Below are 21,109 nucleotides of genomic sequence, written 5' to 3'. Positions count from 1 at the left end.
ATAATAAAGATATTTAGATATATAGAGATAGATGATAGGGTTTGATAGATGGAAAATGATAAATATAGATGAGAGTAGAAAATGGATAGATACTGTAGATAGATGATAGATAGTTGTAGATGATAGATAGATGATAGAAATAGATAAATAGAGATGATATTTAGATATATAGATATACATAGATGAAAGGGTTCAATAGATGGAAAATGATATACACTGCTCAAAAAAATAATGGGAACACACAACACCATGTAACTCCAAGTCAATCACACTTCTGTGAAATCAAACTGTCCACTTAGGTAGCAACACTGACAATCAATTCCACATGCTGTTGTGCAAATGGAATAGACAACAGGTAGAAAGCATAGGCAGTTAGCAAGACATCCCCAATAAAGGAGTGATTCTGCAGGTGGTGATCACAGACCACTTCTCAGTTCCTATGCTTTCTGGCTGATGGTTTCTACCGTATGATGCAATATTAACACAATATCAATTGTATGAGAATGCAATTGCCCTTGCCCTTTGGAAGAGCTTTAAGAAAGTTCAGAACATTCTCAAAGATCCATCTCATCCTGGGCACGCCCCCCTTTGTAACTATTACCATCTGGTAGACAGTACAGGATAATACAAACAAGGACAAATAGGCTGAAAAACAGCTGCTGTCCCAGAGCAGTAACTGTACTGAATTCTACTGTATAGTGCAATATTCATGAAATATCAGGGGGTTTCCATTCAATTGCATAGAACGTGAAGGGTGTGTGTGTTTATTTTTATAGTCATAATGTAATTTCGTTGTACAAGGTGCAATGACAATGAAGTAAACTAAACTAAATTAAATCAGCACTTCTGCTGACAGATTTTCTCTGAATCAGTGATGGCCTTTGCAAAACCACACAGCTTCACCCATGCTTGGGGGGCGGGGGTAGAGGAAGGAAGGAAGCTATATTTTGACAGTGAATTTGCACAATGTAATACGAACCATCTGGGTGTATGCTCACTGCTACTTGGATTTCTGAAAAAGGGTCATGAATTAGAACAAAGTTTTGTAATGTTCTGGCTGTTGCAATTTATTTCTGAATGAATTCAAAAGATTACACAAGACCACCTAAGCTTTCCGGTGAAAACCGACTCCATAAATCCTATATGAAAAATGCTCCGCTCTCGGTACTCTCTCTACCTCTGACATTCATTGTGTTGCTTTAAGAATATTTTGGTGTTTGCAGAACCAACTACTAGCTGTGTAAAAACATCCTTGGCCAACAGCTTACGAAATCTGGCAGCCTTGCAGTTGCAGCCAATTCATAGTCTCCACCAAACTCCTCTTAATGCTTGAATTGTCCAGAGGCCTATCTGTTTCTCCAGGGTTTGTCAATACTTTGACAGAAAACTAAGTGGACTTCAAGGAAATGTTTATGGTGCTGGTCCTTTCAAACCTTCTTTGCAATTGCCCCTAATTTTAATCTATTTTTTTTCTTACCTCGGGCCAGTTTGTGTCCGTCATTTTAGGACAAAAAATACATTGTCCTCACGGACTATGGGGAATCCATTGTTGTATACACTACATTTCTAACATGATAATAAAATGTCTTATGGACAGAGAGCCAGGAGAAAGCATATGGGCCCAGGATGCCAGGCTGGTTTCATTTCTTTTATAATATTACTAGATTTAAAGGAAGTGCAGTTAAGAGAAGATACTTTATCCTCTCTGCTACATTAAACATTACAATAACGGATGACAATAGAGATGGAAGGACTTCTCCAGATAAAAAAAAAATTGATGATCATCATCCATTTAGACCTAGATTGTGTTCGGCACGGATTATTTGTTACGTCTTGCTGGGATGTTTAGAAGCAGTTCCGGAGAAGACGAAGGGCGGGGCAGCTAGACCAAACATCCTCATTGCCAGCCTGTAGGCAGACGTGTTGGGTGTCCTGTCTCCAGCTGTGAGAATCAACTTTACTTTGCGGTCTGATTTCATCAGGTGTTGCATTTGTGCAGGGGAAAGGAAAAAAAAAAAGCCAACCAACCAGACTTACAATTGCATTCTTTCGCAACTGACAAGAATAGCAAAAAGATAAAAAAGAGACGGAACGAGAAGAAAAATCTTGCAATCTGCCTTTGGAAGTGCTTTTAATGACTGGCGCTGAACCTGGTATGCTCACTTCCTCCTAATAAATCCCCCCCCCTTTCTTTCTATCTATCTATCTCTGTTTTGTGTGTGTGTGTGTGTGTGAGAGAGAGAGAGAGAGAGAGCGAGCGAGCATTTTCCTATGGAATGGAGTCATGCTAAGTATAACTTTTTGTGCTGCTAAAACAGGCAGTTGGAGATTCTGTAAAGCAATGCCTCGAGAATCACAACTAGCTTGTAAGTCCTTTATCATCTTCATCCCTGACTCTTAAGTTGCTACACTTTGTTCAACTTTAACAGATGTCTTTCCCCCCCTTAGGACGGGCTTCGTGATTCACTTCCTCTTTCTGTGCTCTACAAGCCTTCTTTCTGACTTTGTGAAGTATATTAAAAACAAAAAAAAGCCGGAACGGGCCGAGGTGAAAGGTAGACAAGCGTAGGCCCCAGAATTCGTAAATCTTTTGAAAAACGATGTATTTCATCTCCTTTAGACAGCCTGAGGGGAAAGCAGGAAAGGGTGGTGCAATCCTCCTCCTTCCTGTGCAATCTAACCGAGTAATCTTAAAGCTGAGTCATGAGAAGCAAACGTTCTTGATTGTGTCTGGTAGGACAATTAGAGTTTTGCAACTGTGCTGAAATTCTAAGGCAGGTTGAAGCAAAACAATGACCAATGCAGTTAACTCCCATTTGATGGATGCTGCCTGCATTAAAAAACAAAACCCACCCACCTACCACCACCACCCCCCGTATTATTCCAGGAATCCATATTTTGTTGGACAGGTCAACTTGGAGTTTCGGTGACACCAGACAGAGATTAGTTACCTTTTGTCATTTCAGGTGGTAATACCTGCAGTGGTACAACATTTGGGGAGAGCAATTTCTGTTCTGGCTTGGTGGAATTTGAAGATGTGCTCCTGGATCATTTCTGAAGCGCAGAACAGGGAAGCAGCCAATCTAGGAAGGCCCTTTATTTAGCCTTTGTTGCACGTAGACTGAGATCACCTGGAAAATAACTCACGCGAATACAAGTTGGCAGAGCTGGAAAGAACTTTTAAGAACCAAACTTCTGAAAGCAGAGTGGAAAAAAAAGAAATAAACAAACCCACAGTTCTGTGGAAAAGCTTTGGATTTTTCCAGGGTTGCTTTGCAGGACTTGTTTTGCATAGCTCGGAGGTGTGCAGCCCCGCCCAGGTGCTTGTTGAGAACATAGGTATTGCTTCAGACTAATGTCTCAATAGAGTCAGAGAAAGACCTGCAGCAAGCTAGAAGAAGTCGGGGATGAAGCTTGGTGGACTTCAGAGGTCCATCTACTGACTTTTCAATCTCGACCTGCAGTTGTCTGTCTTCTCCTGAACCCTTACCTGGAGGAAATGAGCTGATTGAAAGTTTTGTTTCTCTCGTCCTGAAAACAGTCGGGATCTTCAAGGAGGAAAGACTAGACACTGACAATTCGCTGTTGGGTGAATTGCGAGCGGAACACCTGTTCAAGATGCTTTGTGGTGGTGACAAAGGTGGTGAAGAAGAAGAAGGGCTACCTGTTAGCATCACTTATTGTTGGAATAAAGGAAAAAAGCACCTGGATTTCTGGAGAAACGGTAAAACCAGTCATTTGACACCATTGGCAGGAAACATGGTGGTAGCCATCATAACGTTGACCTGTTTTGGGGGCTTTTCTTTTTAATCGTTTCAATTTAATCTTCCGTTTGAACGGAGAGCAGCTTTAATGAACAATAACATTAAATGAGCACCATTATCCTACCGTACGAGCTGGGGTTAAGATAAGGATGGAAATATTCGTATCAACCCCGATTAGATCCTCTCTGGTTACTTTCTTAAAATGCAATTTGATGGGGTTTGTGATATCTCTGGGTTTTCATGCTTTCGTGACCTCTTTGGGATCTCCGCAAACTGCCAATGTCAATATCGTGCAAGCGTCATCCTGTTTTAACGGCCCCATAATCTCTTGCGGGATGGAATCTGGGCAACTGAAGGGAGCTAGCAAAGTGTTTTTTTAATGGCCAGATGCCCTTCCCGTTGCCAATGTGGAGTTTTGTTCAGCAGACATATTCTCATTGTGCCCAGAGAGAGAGAGAGAAATATCTGCCTCTACCTAGGATTGAATTCACAGCCTCCTGATTGTGAGGCCGGAGCTCCACCTGTAGGCTACCACGCCACTCGTCAAGATCATGCAATGCAGGGACCAGATCGGATTGTGTTCATTTAGTGACCGTTTGAAGTTTCGATGACACTGAAAACAGTGACTCATGGGCATTTTTTTCACCCTTATGGCCATTGCAGTATCCCCGTGGTCTTGCAGTCAGAATTTGGATGCTAGTCAATTGGTTCACCTTTACGACGGTCGCGGGTCATGTGATCCCCTTTTGCGACCTTCTGGACAAACCAAGTCAACAGGGAAGCCAGATTTACTCAACGACCATGTTACTAACTTAACAACAGAAGGAAGGCATGTCGTCAAAAACGGGGCGAGTTCACTTCACAAATGTCTCGCTTAGCAACATGAATTTGGGACTCAATTTGGAGGACTGGGTTAAATGCACGAATGATTACATTTGAAATAGGTTACTTCCAAGGTTTTTGTTAAATCAGTCACAAAGACCGGAAGCTTCTTTCATTTAGAACAAGGGTTAAAGGTTAGAATTTCCTTTGCGTGGAAAATATTGCAGGTTCAGCTCATCGCATTGCTAAACTGTATAAAAACGATATGTAGTTATGTCCCATTGTTCCAGGAGAAGGCATTTTTAATTTACCTCTTTCAAAAGGAAGCTTTGTCAAAATCCACAAAACTCATCGTACCTTTGACAAAATCCATCCTTTTGTGTGTGCGTGTGTGTGCTTCAGTGGTGCTCATCTTAAACATATTGTCAGGATTTCGGCAGTTACTCCAATTAAATCATGAGCCTTGAGCCATGCTTCCAAAACTTTAAAGGGTTTATTAGAAGTTAACACGCCGGCAGAATGTGTTATGAGTTGATACATATATTAGCAAAAACATCTTTGATCTGCTCGTCATTTCCCCAACGCAGTTAAAATATTCTTCCGAATGTTTCTTGGAGATTCACAGATGTGCACAATGCACGATTCCTCCTCTGCACCATTAGCGATGTTTCCCAAAAGCATCACTTGATGAAACCAGGCTGAAAATGTGGATGTTCTTGTCTTCCAAATTTTATCCAATAACTCTTTCCCCTCCTCCACCAAATCTGTCATGCTGAAAATGCACCTGGAAATCGGAATCTTAATGGAAATTGACAATCACACGAGACACAGAAGTGGGTAATTTGGAACGCCAGCGCTGGGAAGACATTTCAAATAAAGCTTCTATTAGGCAGACAGAAAATAGCTGCGTTGGCTGGCTTGCCCGTGGCACTAAGCCCCGGCTTACTCAATAAGCCAGAATTATCTTGATTAACCGAGCCAAAATGCACCGAGCCAAAATGTGGTGAGCTTGGGTTTTGCCTGAGTGGATTGTGTGAACACAAGTGTGATGCTTGTTCCAAAGGGGGATTTTTTTTCAAGAGGCAACTGGACTTTTTTCCTTGAAGACGTTTCACTTCTCATCCAAAAAGCTTCTTGCATTCTGATGGAAGGATTCCGTCAGAACTGAAGTCAGAACTGAAGAAGCTTCTTGAATGAGAAGCGAAATGTCTTCAAGGAAAAACAGAGAAAGTCCGGCTGCCTCTTGAAAAAACCCCATTGGGACAACCATGATTTGAACGACTTGAGAATCTCTGTAGATATTTGTACACCATGATTGATGACATACTGTAAATTGTGCAATTGATTAGCTGTGAATTATGTAACGGACTAGCTGATGACATACTGTGAATTGTGCAACTGATAACCTGAACAATTATTTTTCTCAACTGTTGCATTGCAGACTTTCTAAATGGACAGGTTTTTATGGTGCTGACAGCTCACAAGCCCCGTGGTTGTCCTCCTGTCATCATGAATTCTTGGCAAGAAAAACTGAAAACGTTGGGAATAGAGGTGAGGCTTTCAGTCTTGTTGAAACCTGCAGCAGCAAAATCAATTCTTTTAACAGATTCCCATTAGATGCAACAGCAAATTTTTATCTCCTGCGTGCGTGCACATACATGTGTTTTTGTGCAGTATGAGACAATATGTATATAAAATAGCATACATAGGTATAAATATCTACTTCAGGTAAAGCTGGAACTCCTAAGGACTCCATGCTGTTTGCTGGTTAGCTATAAATGTGTACGTTTTTTGAGCCTCTTCCCAGCCCAACTTGGCAATCCTGAAATTAACTGGCTGTTTGGTCACAGGTCCTAAAGGGGCCATAGTTGGCCAACCCTGTTCTATAGTGACAGATTCGCTGATGGATATGCTTAAATGCCTCCAGGGAATGTAGGAAATGGAAGCTCACCTGATACTCTGTTACCTGCTTAAGCAGAGGTTTGGACTAGAAGACCTCCAAAGTCCCTTCCAACTTATTCTATTCTATTCTATTCTATTCTATTCTGTTCTGTTCTGTTCTGTTCTGTTCTGTTCTGTTCTATTCTATTCTACTCTACTCTACTCTACTCTACTCTACTCTACTCTACTCTACTCTACTCTACTCTACTCTACTCTATTCCTTAATCTATTCCATTCCATTCCATTGCAATCTCTTCCCTTCCCTTCTCTTCCCTTCCCTTCCATTCCACTCCATTCCATTCAACACTCTTATCCCAAGTACATTTCCCATGCTCTCCTCCTCCAGTTCCAGACACAAGTGTGATGTTGTGCGATTATCCGAACAGGTGACAGAAGACCAGTGGGAAACTTTGATACAACAAGCTGTGCTGGAGCCAGAAATGAGAACGTATCTATTGTACAACTCCAGAGGAATAAGGATGGGCATTGCTGCAGTAAGAACCCTATACAACTATGGGGGGAGGCACAATTGGGGCATGCAGTGCTCTGTTGGTGACAGGTAGTCCTAAACATACAACAGTTCCATTTAGTGACCATTCAAAGTTGCAACATTACTGAAAAAAGTGACGTATGACTGTTTTTCACACTTATGACCATTGCAGCATCCTCATGGCCACATGACCAAGATTATGGTCTAATGTGGGCTGAATCTATTGAAACTTACTTTCTTTCTTTCTTTCTTTCTTTCTTTCTTTCTTTCTTTCTTTCTTTCTTTCTTTCATATCTATCTATCTATCTATCTATCTATCTATCTATCTATCTATCTATCTATCATCACTATTCATGATGATAGATAGGCTTCTCATAATCACAAAACAGACTCCTTATCCCGACAAAACCTCTTTTTATTTGGCTAATGTGAATTTCTATCATTGACATCTAGCAAAGTTCTGGCAGCCACAGACCTTATCAGGCTTGGACAGTTGTCAGGCCGATAGCTTCCAAGCACAACGCTGTACAAGAAAATACTTGGCAAGGAGTCTCTGGAAGTCATGAACTTAAATAAGCAGATCTTCACACTAAGTAAACCAACTAACTGTCTCCTGCAAACACCACTTCCCTTTCGCTCCTATTTATTCCCTATGGGAGGAGCCATTCACCATCCACCTGTGCCTTTACTCCCGAGTTGACCCTTGTTCCTTAACTGCTCCCTTCTCCTGGCAGTTCTGCACATGTGCACATTGGGAACAGGCTCCAGCTGTTCTTCTGCCCCACTGATCTCCAACTCCGTAGGCAGCTGATACCTATCGGATGGCCCTGGCCCCATCTCTGCCTCCAACACAGAGCCCTCATCACAGCCAGACTCCAGGACTGGCCCATGTTCCTCCGTAACCTCCCACTGTCTGAGTCTGCCGCCAATTCTGCTGGCCGCTGGCGGGCCACAACACCATCTGTCTGTCCATCCATCCATCCATCCATCCATCCATCCATCCATCCATCCACCTACCTACCCCTACCCACCCACACACCCATCCATCCATCTATCTATCTCAAACTCATATTCCATTCACCTGGTGACTAGACGACTTACAGACTGAGTAAAATGCAGCATAAAGGATTCTTTTAATCTTTTCAAGAATAGATATTGCTCTTAATCGCTCTTAATGCCTGAACCAGCCATGCTGGGTGCCATCTCCGATATAAGCCATACCTAAATTTGATAAGAAGCAAACAAGTAAACAACCACTATTATCATTGGTTGCACAGTCAGCCAAATATTTAGACCAGATTTGTCCTTTTTATGCCCCTGTTGTTATTATTTCTGAGAAAAAGAGCTGCTGACTTAACCTCTCTCCTTTTCAGATTGTCTACGTGATTCTCTGGATCAACCTTTATTCCGTCCTGCAAATTTTTTCAGTTGGACAGTCTTGGAAAATCAGTGTTTTGGTTACCCTTGTTGCCTTGGTGGCTGCTGTGGCCATCCTGGTCATAATTCATCACGATCAAAGCAAGGTAAGGTGGGACTAGATGGTATCCAGTTGCTATTTCCACTTTTTGGGTTGTTTTTTAATGACCCATAATCCTTTGCACCAGGATGCAGTTGGGGCAACTGAACGGAGCTGCAGGAACTGGGCATGGCTAGTCTAGTGAAGAGAAGGAGCAGGGGAGACATGAGAGCAGTCTTCCAAAATCTGCCACAGAGAGGAAGGGGTGTGGTGGCTCAGTGGCTAAGATGCTGAGTTTGTCAGAGTATGGCAGTTTGAATCCTCAGTGCTGCAAAAGAGTGAGCTCCCATTCCTTGTCCCAGCTTCTGCCAACCTAGCAGTTCGAAAGCATGTAAAAAATGCAAGTTAAAAAAAATAGGGACCTCTTTGGTTGGTAGGGAACAGTGTTCCGTGCGCCTTCGGTGTTTAGTCATGCCAGTCACATGACCACGGATACGTCTTCGGACAGCGCTGGCTCTTCGGCTTTGTAATGGAGATGAGCACTACCCGCTAGAGTCAGAAACGAAGAGCATGTAGGTGCGAGGGAAACCTTTTCCTTTACCTTTATTGGCACACCTGAGGAGAACGTGAATATGAGATTTCTGGGTTTTCCCTAGCCCAGAAGGAACCCAAAATCCAACCCCTGCACCCACCAGCTCATCACACGGTCCAATCCTCACTTCATTCCAACTGGAGACTATCCCCAATCTCTTCTCTTCAGGTGCTGGGTGACATGTCCTTGACTCTGGGAGAAAGGAATGTTGTTGTGGCTAATATTCCACCACTCCTTGAAGTCCCCCCTCCCAAATCCCAGGCACTGAATGTGGCAGCCCAGAAGCCTCAAAGACATATAGCTTCCAAGCTGGCATCTGGGATTGCCTGTGTAGGATTTCCAAAGTCACAATTCAGAAACAAACTGGTTGTTTTGAAGTAGAAACTGAATGGCTATCTGGTCAGCAGGTTGCAGTCAGGTTCATTCCATAAGAATGTATGATTTTATATACTATACTTAGATTGGGCTGAAGGTGGTGTAGTTCTAGGTTTTCTAGGTCTAGAATTTCAAGTCTGGTGGCATAAGGTATTCTGCAACGAATAGAGGAGTGGAGAACTTTTCTTATGAAATATTTCTGGACTTTCTCAACTGTGTTAATATCAGATACTCTTAAGCCACAGCTCAATTCTTTTAACCTTCTTCCTTTTCCTTTTCTTTACCAGATGAATGTGAATACAGATATGAGACTAATAGCTGCCAATGAAGCCTTCATGAAGCTTGGATTCCTGGTAGGGATGACAAATATTCCAGACAAGAATTCTGCTGTCCCACAGGTAGGTGTTTTCTGAACGGGGAATGTCCTAACAGAATAGTAGATTAGACCAATGGCTGTCCAATATAATTAACTTCCAGTGATGGAGCAACCATAACTTCTGAAGGCAAATCATTCCACCGATTAATTGAACTGGGATTATAGAATTACAGAGTTGAAAGGCACCTTAGAGGTCTTCTAGTCCAACCCCCTGCTCAAGCAGGAGACCCTATAACCATTTTAGACAAATGCTTGTACAATCTCTTCTTAAAAACCTCCAGTGTTGGAGCATCCACAACCTCTGGAGGCAAGTTATTTCTCTCCATCTATCCCATGAAATGTTATAATTTTGCAACAAGGATCCCAGCTTCTAAAGATAAGATATCAGGCTTTGGAAGGTTGTATGTAGATGTGAGTGTAGCATCATATCTGTGAAATGCAGGTAATTGCAAGAAGGTTCTAACGACTGAAGAGACCAGATGATTTTCCCAGGTGCTTTCTTGTTTATTGTCAGCGTTCCAACGAATCTCCCCATATCCCTTCAGCACTCAGAAACAAATTTCATCCAAGTAAGAATTTATTAGAGAAGCCATATTGGCACATCTGGGAAAACCCGAATATGAAACTTCCGTTGTTTTCCTTCCCTAAGGGAAAAAACAAAGATCTATCCCCTGCATCCATCATCCATCACATGGCCTAATCAATCATCGTCCCAACTGGAGCCATTCCTCCCAACACTCCCTCCAGGTGCAGGGTAACATGTCCTTGACTCTCTGAGAAAGAATGTTGTTGAGTCTAATCATCCACCGCTCTATGAAATCTCCCCTCCCAATTTCCCAGGCACTAAATGTGGCAGCCTTAGAGTAAAATATGGCGGCCAAGGCTGACATTTATCTCCCTCTCTTCTCCTCTCCTTTAGTTGTGGTTTGTTCATTTCGACGTTGAACTTTGCCTTCAGTCTTTGACGGACTTTCTGGCCACTCTGAAGAGAAACCAGGAGGTAAGTTGTTTGGCCACTCCTTCCCTTTAAGCCCAGAGGTGGTCTTCAGCTGGTTCTGACCAGTTCTGGAGAACTGGTAGTGGAAACTTTGAGTAGTTTGGAGAACTGGCAAATCTCACCTCTGACTGGCCCATCACTGTTCAAGCCTCTTAGGTGCAGGGTTGAGAAAAGAGGACACTTGAAATGTATTCCTGCCCAGTTAGTGAGTTCTAATCCAGGGGTTGTCAACCTTTTGGATCTCAGGGACCACCAAACTCATAATTTTCAATCCCGCGGACCAGAGACCCTGGGAAAATCCCCCAAAGTCTGCAGGAAAATACTCCACACCATTTTTGTACTGATCGATTATTTTTTATTTGGGATCGCAGGATACCGTCTCCAGCTCCATTCTCAGGGAGAGAGAGAGAGAGAAAGAGAGAGACTTTTGGCTTCATGCAAGGAAAGCAGCAGAAGCAGCAGAAATCTTTCTTTCTCTCCCCCAAACTCCACCAGAAATGAGTCTTTGTGAGACTTGTCACACGCCTCTTGGAGCAGGATGCTTTGCAGGGTCCCAAAGACTTATTTCTGGCAGAGTTTGGGGTAGAGAAAGAAATACTTTTGCTGCTTTCTTACGTGTAGCCAAAAGCAGAAGAAGAAAGAAGCGGAAAGAAGCAACCCGGTGGCCAGGCCAGTCATGTGGGGCGAGTGGGGCAAGTTCCCCCCCTCCGCCCTTTCCTCCCTCCCCTCACTACCATGTGTTGTTCGCAATGCAAGCGGCGCTTGTGTTCCCGCGGGCCATGTGGGCACCACAGCCTTGTGTTCCCACACAGCCTGGATTAATTGCTTTGGGGGGGACATTTCTCTGTGGACCACCAAAATTTTCTCATGGCCCACCAGTTGGCGACCCCTGTTCTAGTCCATTCCCAGTCAGGTGGGTGATCTTGGGCCAGTCCCGTCTTCTCCATCAAAACAAAGAAAGTCCTAGTAAAAACACTCTCTGACAAAATGGCAGGAATTAATCCAGGCAGTTGCCAGGAGTCGAGACTGACTCAAAGTTGCACAAAACCAAAGGAAACAAAATCCGAAAGGATATTTTTTTTCCCCCCAGATTTGATCCATTGCTTTGCCTCTCACACTGTTTTCTCTAAAATAAATCCCTGTCATCGTTGTTGTCAGTCAGCACTGAAGCGCAATCTGGAAGACGTCGGCATTGTCGTCGAGACAGCTATCCTGCCAACCTGGGAAAGCCCACGGAACGATTCTTTGGAAGAATGTTTGCTGTTGCCAGAGACCAAGAAGAAGAGCAGCAATCATTTCTTGTCCCGCCGAGAATTCCTCCATCTCGTCCCAGACAGGACGCCGGAGGTAAGGATTCCTTCCCATTTCTTTGTCTTCCCTGCCTCTTTTGCTTGGGAGGTCAGCAAAATGATTGGAATTGGAGTCAGAACAGAGCTTTCCCCATGCCGTTGTAACTTTGGATGGCGGCTAGAGGAAGTGCTGTAGATCAAGGACTACCTGTATGGATTGCTACGGCATGCCCGGAAGAAATATTTTCTTCTGTTTTCATGAGACAACAACCTGCAGAACTCAGGCTGTGCTTCACTGATACCTTGAGATTCATCATGAAAAGAGAAACTGCCAGGAAAGCATGTGACATATTGCCCAAGAGTTTTGCAATAGCAACGGTTTTGAAAAACCCCTGAGCTGCAAAGGATATTAGCATCACTCAGATGGAATTCCCTGTAAGTCAACAAGAGTTCTGAATATGTTCGTTTGTTTTATATTATTTCAAACCCGCCCTGATCCCTAAGGAGCGTGACGGACGCACAACACCAAGACTTTTAACAGATTGAACAGATTCACAGAGTTGGAAGGGACCTTGTAAGTCATCTAGTCCAACCTGCCACCCAAGCAGGAGATCCTACACCATTTCTGACATGTGCCAGTCCAGTCTCTTTTTGAAAGCCTCCAGTGATGAAGTTCCCACAACTTCTGAAGGCAACTTCTGTTTCATCGGTTGATTGTTCTCACTGTCAGAAAATTTCTCTCTCTCTCTCATCTATCTATCTCCTCTCTCCCCTCTCTCTTTCTTATCTACCTAATCTATCTCTCTTCTCTCTCTTTCTCATCTATCTCTCATCTCTCCTCTCTCTCTTTCTTATCTATCTCCTCTCTCTCTTATCTACCTAATCTATCTCTCTTCTCTCTCTCTCATCTATCTATCTCCCCTCTCCCTTTCTTATCTATCTCCTTTCTCCTCTCTCTCTCTTTCTTATCTATCTCACCTCTTCTCTCTCTTATCTACCTAATCTCTCTCTCTTCTCTTCTCTCTCTCTCTCTCATCTATCTATCTCCCCTCTCCCCTCTCTCTTTCTTATCTCCTCTCTCATCTCTCTTTCTTATCTACCTACTCTATCTCTCTTCTCTCTCTCTTTCATCTATCTATCTCATCTCTCCTCTCTCTCTCTTTCTTAGCTATCTAAACCCTCTCTTCTCTCTCTCTCTCATCTGTCTAACCCCCCACTCTCTCTTATGTGAACAGTAATAAAACGTACATCCAGTATGAACTACAAAACCTAACCTACATAAATAATAAAACTAATGTGATTAAAATTAAGGGAACCCCACTCCCCTGCCAACCCTGGATAAAACTCCAGGCAAGCAATAAATTAGCTGGGAGGATCAAAAAGACATTGGAATAAAAACCCTCGACCTTAACGTGGATTTGGGGTTGTGCACAAGAATGGACATTTCTTTCATTTGTTGGGTTGAGGCTGAGATTTTTCTCGTGAAAAACTCATGTTCGGCCACTAGAGTTTTCTGCCGGTTGAGAACAGACGTCCTCGATTAATGTCGATTTCTTGTCTTGTTTCAGACAATGGCCCAGCAACTCTTGATGGTCTTCAGCAGTTACTACGTCAGGCTGTTAGTCAGTGGCCAGCTTCCAGAGGTTCATGCGGAGCAGCACAAAACTGTGGGCCACAGGCCTTGTCTCTGCCAGTTTGTAAAGACTACACTGTTGGGGAAAGAATTCTTTGGACTCCAACAACGATGGACATTATGTTAGCAATGTCTCAGTCATCAGGTTCTCAATCGTCAAAGACTGAAGAACCAGAAGACTGAGGGAATGAAGAACAGTTGGCATTGTTCTCCCTACAAAAGAATCATACCTAAAAAAATATATTTTTTTTGGAAATGTCTGTGACTTGTTCTGAGGAGAGGTCATATGCAATGTTGGTTGGCCAGAGTTGTGAGAATGAAGTAGCTGCCGTATCGGTGCTGGAAAGAAAAGAAGGAAGGGAGGAAGGAAAGAAAGAGGGAAAAGTAGAAAAAGAAAGAAAGAAGGATGGAAAAAAAGGAGGAATGAAGGGAAAGAAAGAAAGAGAGAGAGCAAGTAGAAAGAGAAAGAAGGAAGGGAAACAAAGAAAGAAAGAGGGAGAAAATGAAAGAAAGTGAGAAAGAAAGTAGAAAAAGAAAGACAGAAGGAAGGAAAAGAAAGGAGGAATGAAGGGAAAGCAAGAAAGAGAAAGAAGGAAAGAAGGAAAGAAAGAAGGAAAGAAAAAGTAGAAAAAGAAAGAAAGATAGAAGGAAGGAAAAGAAAGGAGGAATGAAGGGAAAGAAAGAAAAAGAGAAAGAAGGAAAGGAAGGAAGGAAAGAAAAAGTAGAAAAAGAAAGAAGGAAAAGAAAGGGATGAAGGGAAAGAAAGAAAGAGCAAGTAGAAAGAAAGAAGAAAGGAAGGGAAACAAAGAAAGAGGGAGAAAAGGAAAGAAAAGAAAGAAGGAAGGGAAGGAAAGAAAGAAAGAAAGAATTCCCCAGGAATTAAGAAACAGCTTTTCCAGCCGCATTCTGGAAACTCAAACCACAATGTTATGAACTGAAATTACAGAGATGTTTAGAAGTCTGTCCCAGAGCTGGAATGTCTGAGATCAATTCTCCTTATCTAAAAGACACGTGGAGTGATTCATGGTCAGTGAATTTCTTGGAAAGAGAAGATTCCTCGATTGTATTCCCACGGCTGCCCTAAATGTTCAAAGCCATCCGGTCTCACTGTTGCCCCGTAGCAATCACATCGTGATGATAAAGAGTCATGCAAGTTCTGTGGGATTTACTCCTTTCTGTACAAGGCAATTTCTCAATTTTTTCCATTTAGTGGCCAGTCAAAAATGACAATGGCACTGGGGAAAAAAGGGGACTTATGGCTGGTTTTCACTCTTATGACTGTTGCAGCATCTCCATGATCAAAGTTCAGATGCTTAGCAACTGGCTTGTATTTATGACAGTTGTACTGCTCGGGGATCATGGGACTGCCCTGTGTAACTTCCAAGCTGGCTTTCGACAAGCGAAGTCCATGAGGGAAAGCAGATTCACGTATGAACAATTAACATCCGATTCACTTAACAACTGCAGTGATGGGCTTAACAACAGTGAAAAGTCACAAATCGGGACAACGCTCGCTTAGCCATGGAAATGTATGGGTCGTTTGTGGCCTTACATCAAGGATAAAGAAAGGAAGGGAGGGAGGAAAGGAGAAAGAGGAAAATAGAGAAAGAAAGAAAAAAGAAAGAGAAAGAAAGGAACAAAGGAAAGAATGAAGGAAGGAGACGAAAGAAGGAAGGAAGAGGAAGAAGGAAGAGGAAAGAATGAAGAAAGAAAGGAGAGAGGAAGGAAGAGAGAAAGAAAATATAAAAATAAATATATATGAAGAAAGAAAGAAAAAGAAAGAGGGAGGGAGGGAAGGAAGGAAGAAAGGAGAGAGGAAGGAAAGAAAGGAGAAAGGAAAAAAGAGAAAAAAAAAGAAAGTTACAAAGAAAGGGACAAAAGAGTGAGAGCGGAAGGAAGGAAAGAAGAAAGGAAGAGAGAGACAGAAAATATATATACATACATAAAGAAAGAAAGAAAAAGAAAGAGAGAAAGAAAGAAAGGAAGGAAGGAAGAAAAAAAAGGAAGGAAAGAAAGAGACCCTATAGGGCTCTTTAGTGCATTTACTACAAGAGACTGACACAGCTAAATGATCACATTTTATTTCCGACAAATTGGGAATAGTCTATCAAGAGGGGCAAAACTATTTTATCAGTGCTTCACTTTACACACACACACACACTCACACTCACACACACCCTTTTACGTAGCTGCCACCATCTCTGGTTGAAGAAATAACAAACCGAGTCAAGCAACTGCATTTTATTCCACAAATTATATATTTCCTTGCAATATAATTTCAAGATGTGGTCATTTCAGAGGTTGGCTCTACTGGTACCCGAGACACAGGAGAATCGAACACGTTCACCTCCACCTCGAGGGGAGTTTCTGAACTTGTCTTCATGAGTTGTCTGCGACAGCCAAGTAGAAAGAAGGATGGAAGCGTTTGGGTTAGACGAGGACCAGACACCGTTCCAGAGGATATCTGTGAACAGCGAATGGCCCTTTATCTGCCTCATGTCCCGCTAGGCTGGCTCACAATGGGACTGCTGCATTTGGGGATCTCTGCCTTCTGACGTTTTTGTCATCCGCCTGCAGGGTAACCTGTATAGGTCAAGGAAAGAAAAGTACAATTTTAGGAAGGACCAGAGATAGTTTTTTTAGAAGTTGGAAAAGCTAGAACGGAGGAGAAATTTCCCGCCAGGGAGAACAATTAACCATTGGAATGGCTTGCCTCCAGGAACCGTGGTTGTTCCATCGCGGGAGGGTTTTAAGAAAAGATTGCACAACTGTTTGTCTGAAATGGTGTAGGGATTCCTGCTTGAATGGGGTTGGACTAGAAGACCTTCAAGGTCCCTTCCAACTCTGTTATTCTGTCATTCTGCATTTTGATATTCTGTATTTTATGTTATGTATTCTGTTATTCTGTATTTTGTTATTCTGAAATTCTGCACTCTGTTATTCTGTTTTTCTTTCGTTCTGTTAGAGGTTGAGTAGCTGGAGGGAAATGTCATTAAAATAACAAAACATTTGTGCTATTTTGGGTCCAGTTTCTACTTCTTTGTCTCTTAATCCCTCCTTCAACTTCCATTATCGTCTTCCCTCTATACTGTAATATCTTCCTCCTCCTCTTCCTCCACCCTGAGGCCCCTTCCAGTTTTAGGATTCTGTATTTTAGGTGGTTTTTCATTTGTCTTTCAAAAAGTGCCCACAACCTTTTGCAATTATCAGCCTTTTCGCAAAGCGTGGAAACATTTAGCACTTTGTTTCTCTCGGTTCGGTTTAATGAATTTTGTTTTGACATTTTCCTTGCTGCGTCTGCAAAATAATGGATTTGATGGGGATAATTTTGAAAATGCCATTATTGAGTTTGTCTCTTCTGTGAACTGATTTGGAGTGTGTGTGTGTGTGTCCCACCCGTCTTCCTCATCGTTGGTATGTTTTACACCTTTATTTTTCAATAAAGTCTGAAAATGTGACTTCAGAGAGCAACAGATACCAACTTGGCTGGTTAAACTTCCTCTTTTCTTTTAGGTCCTAAGAAAATGTCGGGGCGAGGAACAACGTCTTTCCTTGTTCTTTTAATTTTGCTCCATTAATATAGCCCTTGTTAGCTATCTTCTTCCTTTCTTGACCTCTCAGGAAGAATGGAGAGAGAGAGAGAGAGAGAAAGAGACAGAGAGAGAGAGAAGAGGAAGAGGGGAGGGAGAGAGAGGAGAAAGAGAAGAGGAAGAGGGAGGGAGAGAGAGAGAGAAGAGGAAGAGGGGAGGGAAAGAGAGAGAGAGAAGAGGAAGAGGGAGGGAGAGAGAGAAGAGGAAGAGGGGAGGGGAGAGAGAAGAGGAAGAGGGGAGGGGGAGAGAGAAAGAGAGAAGAGGAAGAGGGGAGGGAGAGAGAGAGAGAGAAGAGGAAGAAGAAGAAGGGAGGGAGGCAGGGGAGAGAGAGAGAAAGAGAAATAATGATAATAAATATGAAAATAAATTATGACAGTGTGGCAAGAGAAGGAAGAGAAGGAAGGAAGGAAGAAATGCATCTCCAAAGAGATTTGCATCAGGTTTCATAACAATATTTCCCAACAACGTCCTGTGAATGATTCAGTACCCTTTCCTCTCGTCTCCCTTTCTCCTCTTCTCTCTCCTTCTCCTCCCCGCCCCTTCCTTTTGCATTTTCTTTAGAATGAAACTCAAAGCTGAACACGAATGTTCGGCCTTGCAGAGGGAAATTCCTTCAACAACCAGTCTCCTTCTTGGCTTCTCTCATGTAACGGTTTTGTTTGTGTGCGCCTGCTTTTGAGTCATTTGGGGCTTTGGGGAGTCTACAGTATTTAATGGTGAAGGAAAAAAAGAAGGAAGGAAGGAAAGGAGGGAAGGAAGGAAGGAAGAGGGAGAGAGGGAGGAAAGGAAGGAGGGAGAGAAAGAGGAAGGAAGGAGATGGGTTGAGAAAGGGAGGGAGGGATGGACAGATGGAGGGAAGGAAGGATGGAGGGAGGGAGAGAGGAAGGAAGGAGATGGGGTGAGAAAGAGAGGGAGGGATGGAGGGAAGGAAGGATGGAGGGAAAGAGAGAGGAAGGAAGGAGGGAGAGAAGGAGAGAGGGAGGGAGGAGATGGGGTGAGAAAGGGAAGGAAGGAAGGAGGGAGGGAAGGAGAGAGGGAGGATGGAAGGAGATGGGATGATAAAGGGAGGCAGGGAAGGAAGGAAGGAAGCAGTTTTTTAAATGAAGTTGGAGGGCTCATTTGGCCCAGCCTTGACTGTCTATCATTTTATTCTCACCCCCAGCAGAGATTTCCCACGTTCTCTTACCTTTTCCTTCAGCAGAAGAGTCTAAATTCTCCCTATCGTTGTTACAGCAGAAGCAACAGCAGGAGGCACCGACTTTTTCTGCCACATACCTGCAGGCTAGAAACCAGAAAAAAAAGAGAGAGAGAGAGAGAAAGTGAGGAGAAATACATAGCAACCCCCCAGATTCATCTCACCTGAACAAACCCAGATGTAAAGGCTTTGTTGGTCAGGAAAGGTCAGGCCTACCATATGTAGAATTTTCTGCTTGTGGTAGAAGGAGTAAATTCTACAACTAAATTGATCTCTCTGGATGGGTGGGAGCAGTGAGTTTAACTAATGGATCATTTCTCCATGTTGCAAAAAAAAAAATGGAAATATTTTTTTGATCAAATCCAGGTAGTCCTCCACTTTGGAACACAACCGAGTCGCAAATTTCCTTTGCCAAGCGAGACCTTGTTTTGCCTCACTTAATGACCTTTCTTGCCACGGTTTTTAAGCGAATCACTGGAGCGGTTAAATTGATAACAGGGTTTTTAAGTGAATCTGGCTTCCCCGTTGACTTTGTTCGTTGGGGGCGAGGGGGTGTCGCAAAAAGAGGTATCATATGACCAGGGACAGTGCAACTGTCATAAGTATGAATCGGTGGCCAAGCATCTGAATTTTGACCACGTGGCCCTGGGGATGCTGCAACGGGCATCAGTGTGACAAGATGGTCCTAAGTCCCTTTTTTCAGGGTCGTTGTAACTTTGAACAGTCGCTAAATGAACTATAAGCGAGGACTTCCTGTACTTTGATCTAATCTGGGGAAGTCCTGTATTTGCTGAACCCGGAACAAAATGGTAACTCAAGTCAACAATCTTGCAAATCTTTAATATCTTGGATTTGGCCATGGTGTTTAGAGTTGGCGACAATTAATCTTGAAAGCATTTCCTGGTTGCTGGCTATCAGAGCGAGGGTTGGGTTAAAGATTTAAAACCAGCCCTGAGTTGTGGATCCTGAAGGATCCTTGGTGTGATGACCCAGGGTGGGATACAAAATAAACACAGTCATAAAAAACAGGGGAAGCCCCTTTTATTCCTTTGGGTTTAGCACCTTTGGGTTTTCCTGCAGATGTTTTGTTACCAAAATGCACTCTCGCCGAACCAGTAGTAACACCGCTTGAATACCACCCCTGGTGTAAATACGTCTGTGTGTATGTGTGTGAGAGAGGGGAGTAGGGATAGGGTGGGGTGGAAGGACAACCTAATCTGAGGCTTGGAACAACATACACACACACACACACACACACACACACACAGAGTTTCCTCTACAGAGCAACAAGTTGTTCCAAGCCTCGGATTAGGTTGTCCCTCCATCCCACCTCGTCCCTACTCCCTTCTCTCTCACACACATATACAATATATACAGTATATATGAAAACCCTCCTTAGAACGGAAACTTACACTTAGGCAAGAAAAACCAAAAGTACCTATATAGACTGGGTGAAACCAGACTTAACAGCAGGAACTGGGAGAGGGATCTTGGAGTCTTGGTGGACAACCAGCTAAATAGGAGCCAGTGGGGTGCAGTGGCAGCCAAAAAAGCCAATGCAATCCTAAATTGCATTAACAGAGGGATACCATCGAGATCAAGTGAGGTACTAATACCACTCTATAAAGCCTTAGCAAGACCACACCTAGAATCCTGCATCCAATTTTGGTCACCACAATGTAAAAAAGATGCTGAGACTCTAAAAAAATACAGAGAAGAGCAACCAGGATGATGAGGGGACAGGAGGCTAAAACATACGAAGAACAGTTGCAGGAACTGGGCTTGGCTAGTCTAGTGAAGAGAAGGACCAGGGGAGACAGGATAGCAGTCCTCCAATATTTGAGGGGCTGCCACAGAGAGGAGGAGGGGGTCAACCTGTTTTCTCAAGCACCTGTAGGTCAGACCAGGAATAATGGATGGAAACTGAACAAGGAGAGTTTTTACCTGGAAATAGAAGAAACTTTCTGACAGTGAGAAGAATCAACCCATGGAACAGAATTTGCCCTTGGAAGTTGTGGAAGCATCATCACTTGAGACTTTCAAGAAGAGATTTGACTGCCATTTGTTAGAAATAGTGTAGGGTCTCCTGCTTGGGCAGGGGGTTGGACTAGATGACCTACAAGGTCCCTTCCAACTTTGTTAATCTGTTATGAAGCAGATCTTGACTTACCCCTGGAAATAACTCAGGCCATGTTTCTTTAGGGTGGAAGGAGGGTTTCCCCAGTCTTCCCAATTCTTTCTCCTTCTCTGACTGTCTCCCGTTCTCCTCTCTTCTCCTCTTCGTGTGGTCTCCTCTACCTTCACGCCAAGAACCGACTTCCTCTTGCAAAAAAATAAATAAGCAAACTTCCTTCTGGGGTGTTGCCCAGAAACTAGATCACGTGGATGTCACAGTGGCAACCGGGCAGGGTGTTTTGTGACTCAGGACAGTTGTGGTGTTGACTTGATAGTAAAGCTAGGTAATGGATCAGATTTCTCTAAGCAGCAAATAGGCTGGGAAGTTAATTGTCACGAAAGCCATTAAAAACAGGTGTTTGTTTTGTTCTGCGTGTCTCAAGGGACTAATTGTTTCTGCTGCAGCCTTCAACA

The 21,109-nt window shown here is 43.2% G+C and overlaps 1 protein-coding gene and 1 long non-coding RNA gene across 8 annotated transcripts; one reads left to right on the top strand and one right to left on the bottom strand.

The window, feature by feature from the left end:
* The first annotated feature begins 1,864 nt into the window (after window positions 1-1,864).
* On the top strand, window positions 1,865-13,995 carry TMEM268 (transmembrane protein 268). Of its 7 annotated transcripts, none has more exons than XM_026712489.2 (9): window positions 1,885-2,153; window positions 3,542-3,724; window positions 6,028-6,137; window positions 6,914-7,021; window positions 8,391-8,540; window positions 9,728-9,838; window positions 10,736-10,816; window positions 11,972-12,160; window positions 13,671-13,995. In XM_026712489.2, exons 1-9 carry the CDS (start codon window positions 2,135-2,137, stop codon window positions 13,860-13,862), a joined length of 1,143 nt encoding a protein of 380 aa, XP_026568274.1. In that variant the 5' UTR covers window positions 1,885-2,134; the 3' UTR covers window positions 13,863-13,995. The 7 variants fall into 7 exon arrangements, with proteins under 7 accessions (XP_087770757.1, XP_026568274.1, XP_087770755.1 ...); XM_087914626.1 differs by having other exon boundaries at window positions 1,900-2,153; window positions 2,967-3,724; XM_087914629.1 differs by lacking the exon at window positions 3,542-3,724 and having other exon boundaries at window positions 1,892-2,153.
* Window positions 13,996-15,961: 1,966 nt separating this feature from the next.
* LOC113443962 (uncharacterized) lies at window positions 15,962-20,841 on the bottom strand. The gene is made up of 3 exons (XR_003375167.2): window positions 20,691-20,841; window positions 18,512-18,607; window positions 15,962-16,318 (listed from the first exon to the last, which is right to left on the bottom strand). It is a non-coding gene; the product is annotated as an uncharacterized LOC113443962 (long non-coding RNA).
* Window positions 20,842-21,109: the final 268 nt, after the last annotated feature.

This window comes from Pseudonaja textilis, chromosome 17 (genome assembly GCF_049901715.1).
Source record: "Pseudonaja textilis isolate UNSWEBS1 chromosome 17, rPseTex1.2, whole genome shotgun sequence".
NCBI lineage: Eukaryota > Metazoa > Chordata > Lepidosauria > Squamata > Elapidae > Pseudonaja > Pseudonaja textilis.
This window is presented reverse-complemented; position numbering and strand designations above follow the sequence as displayed.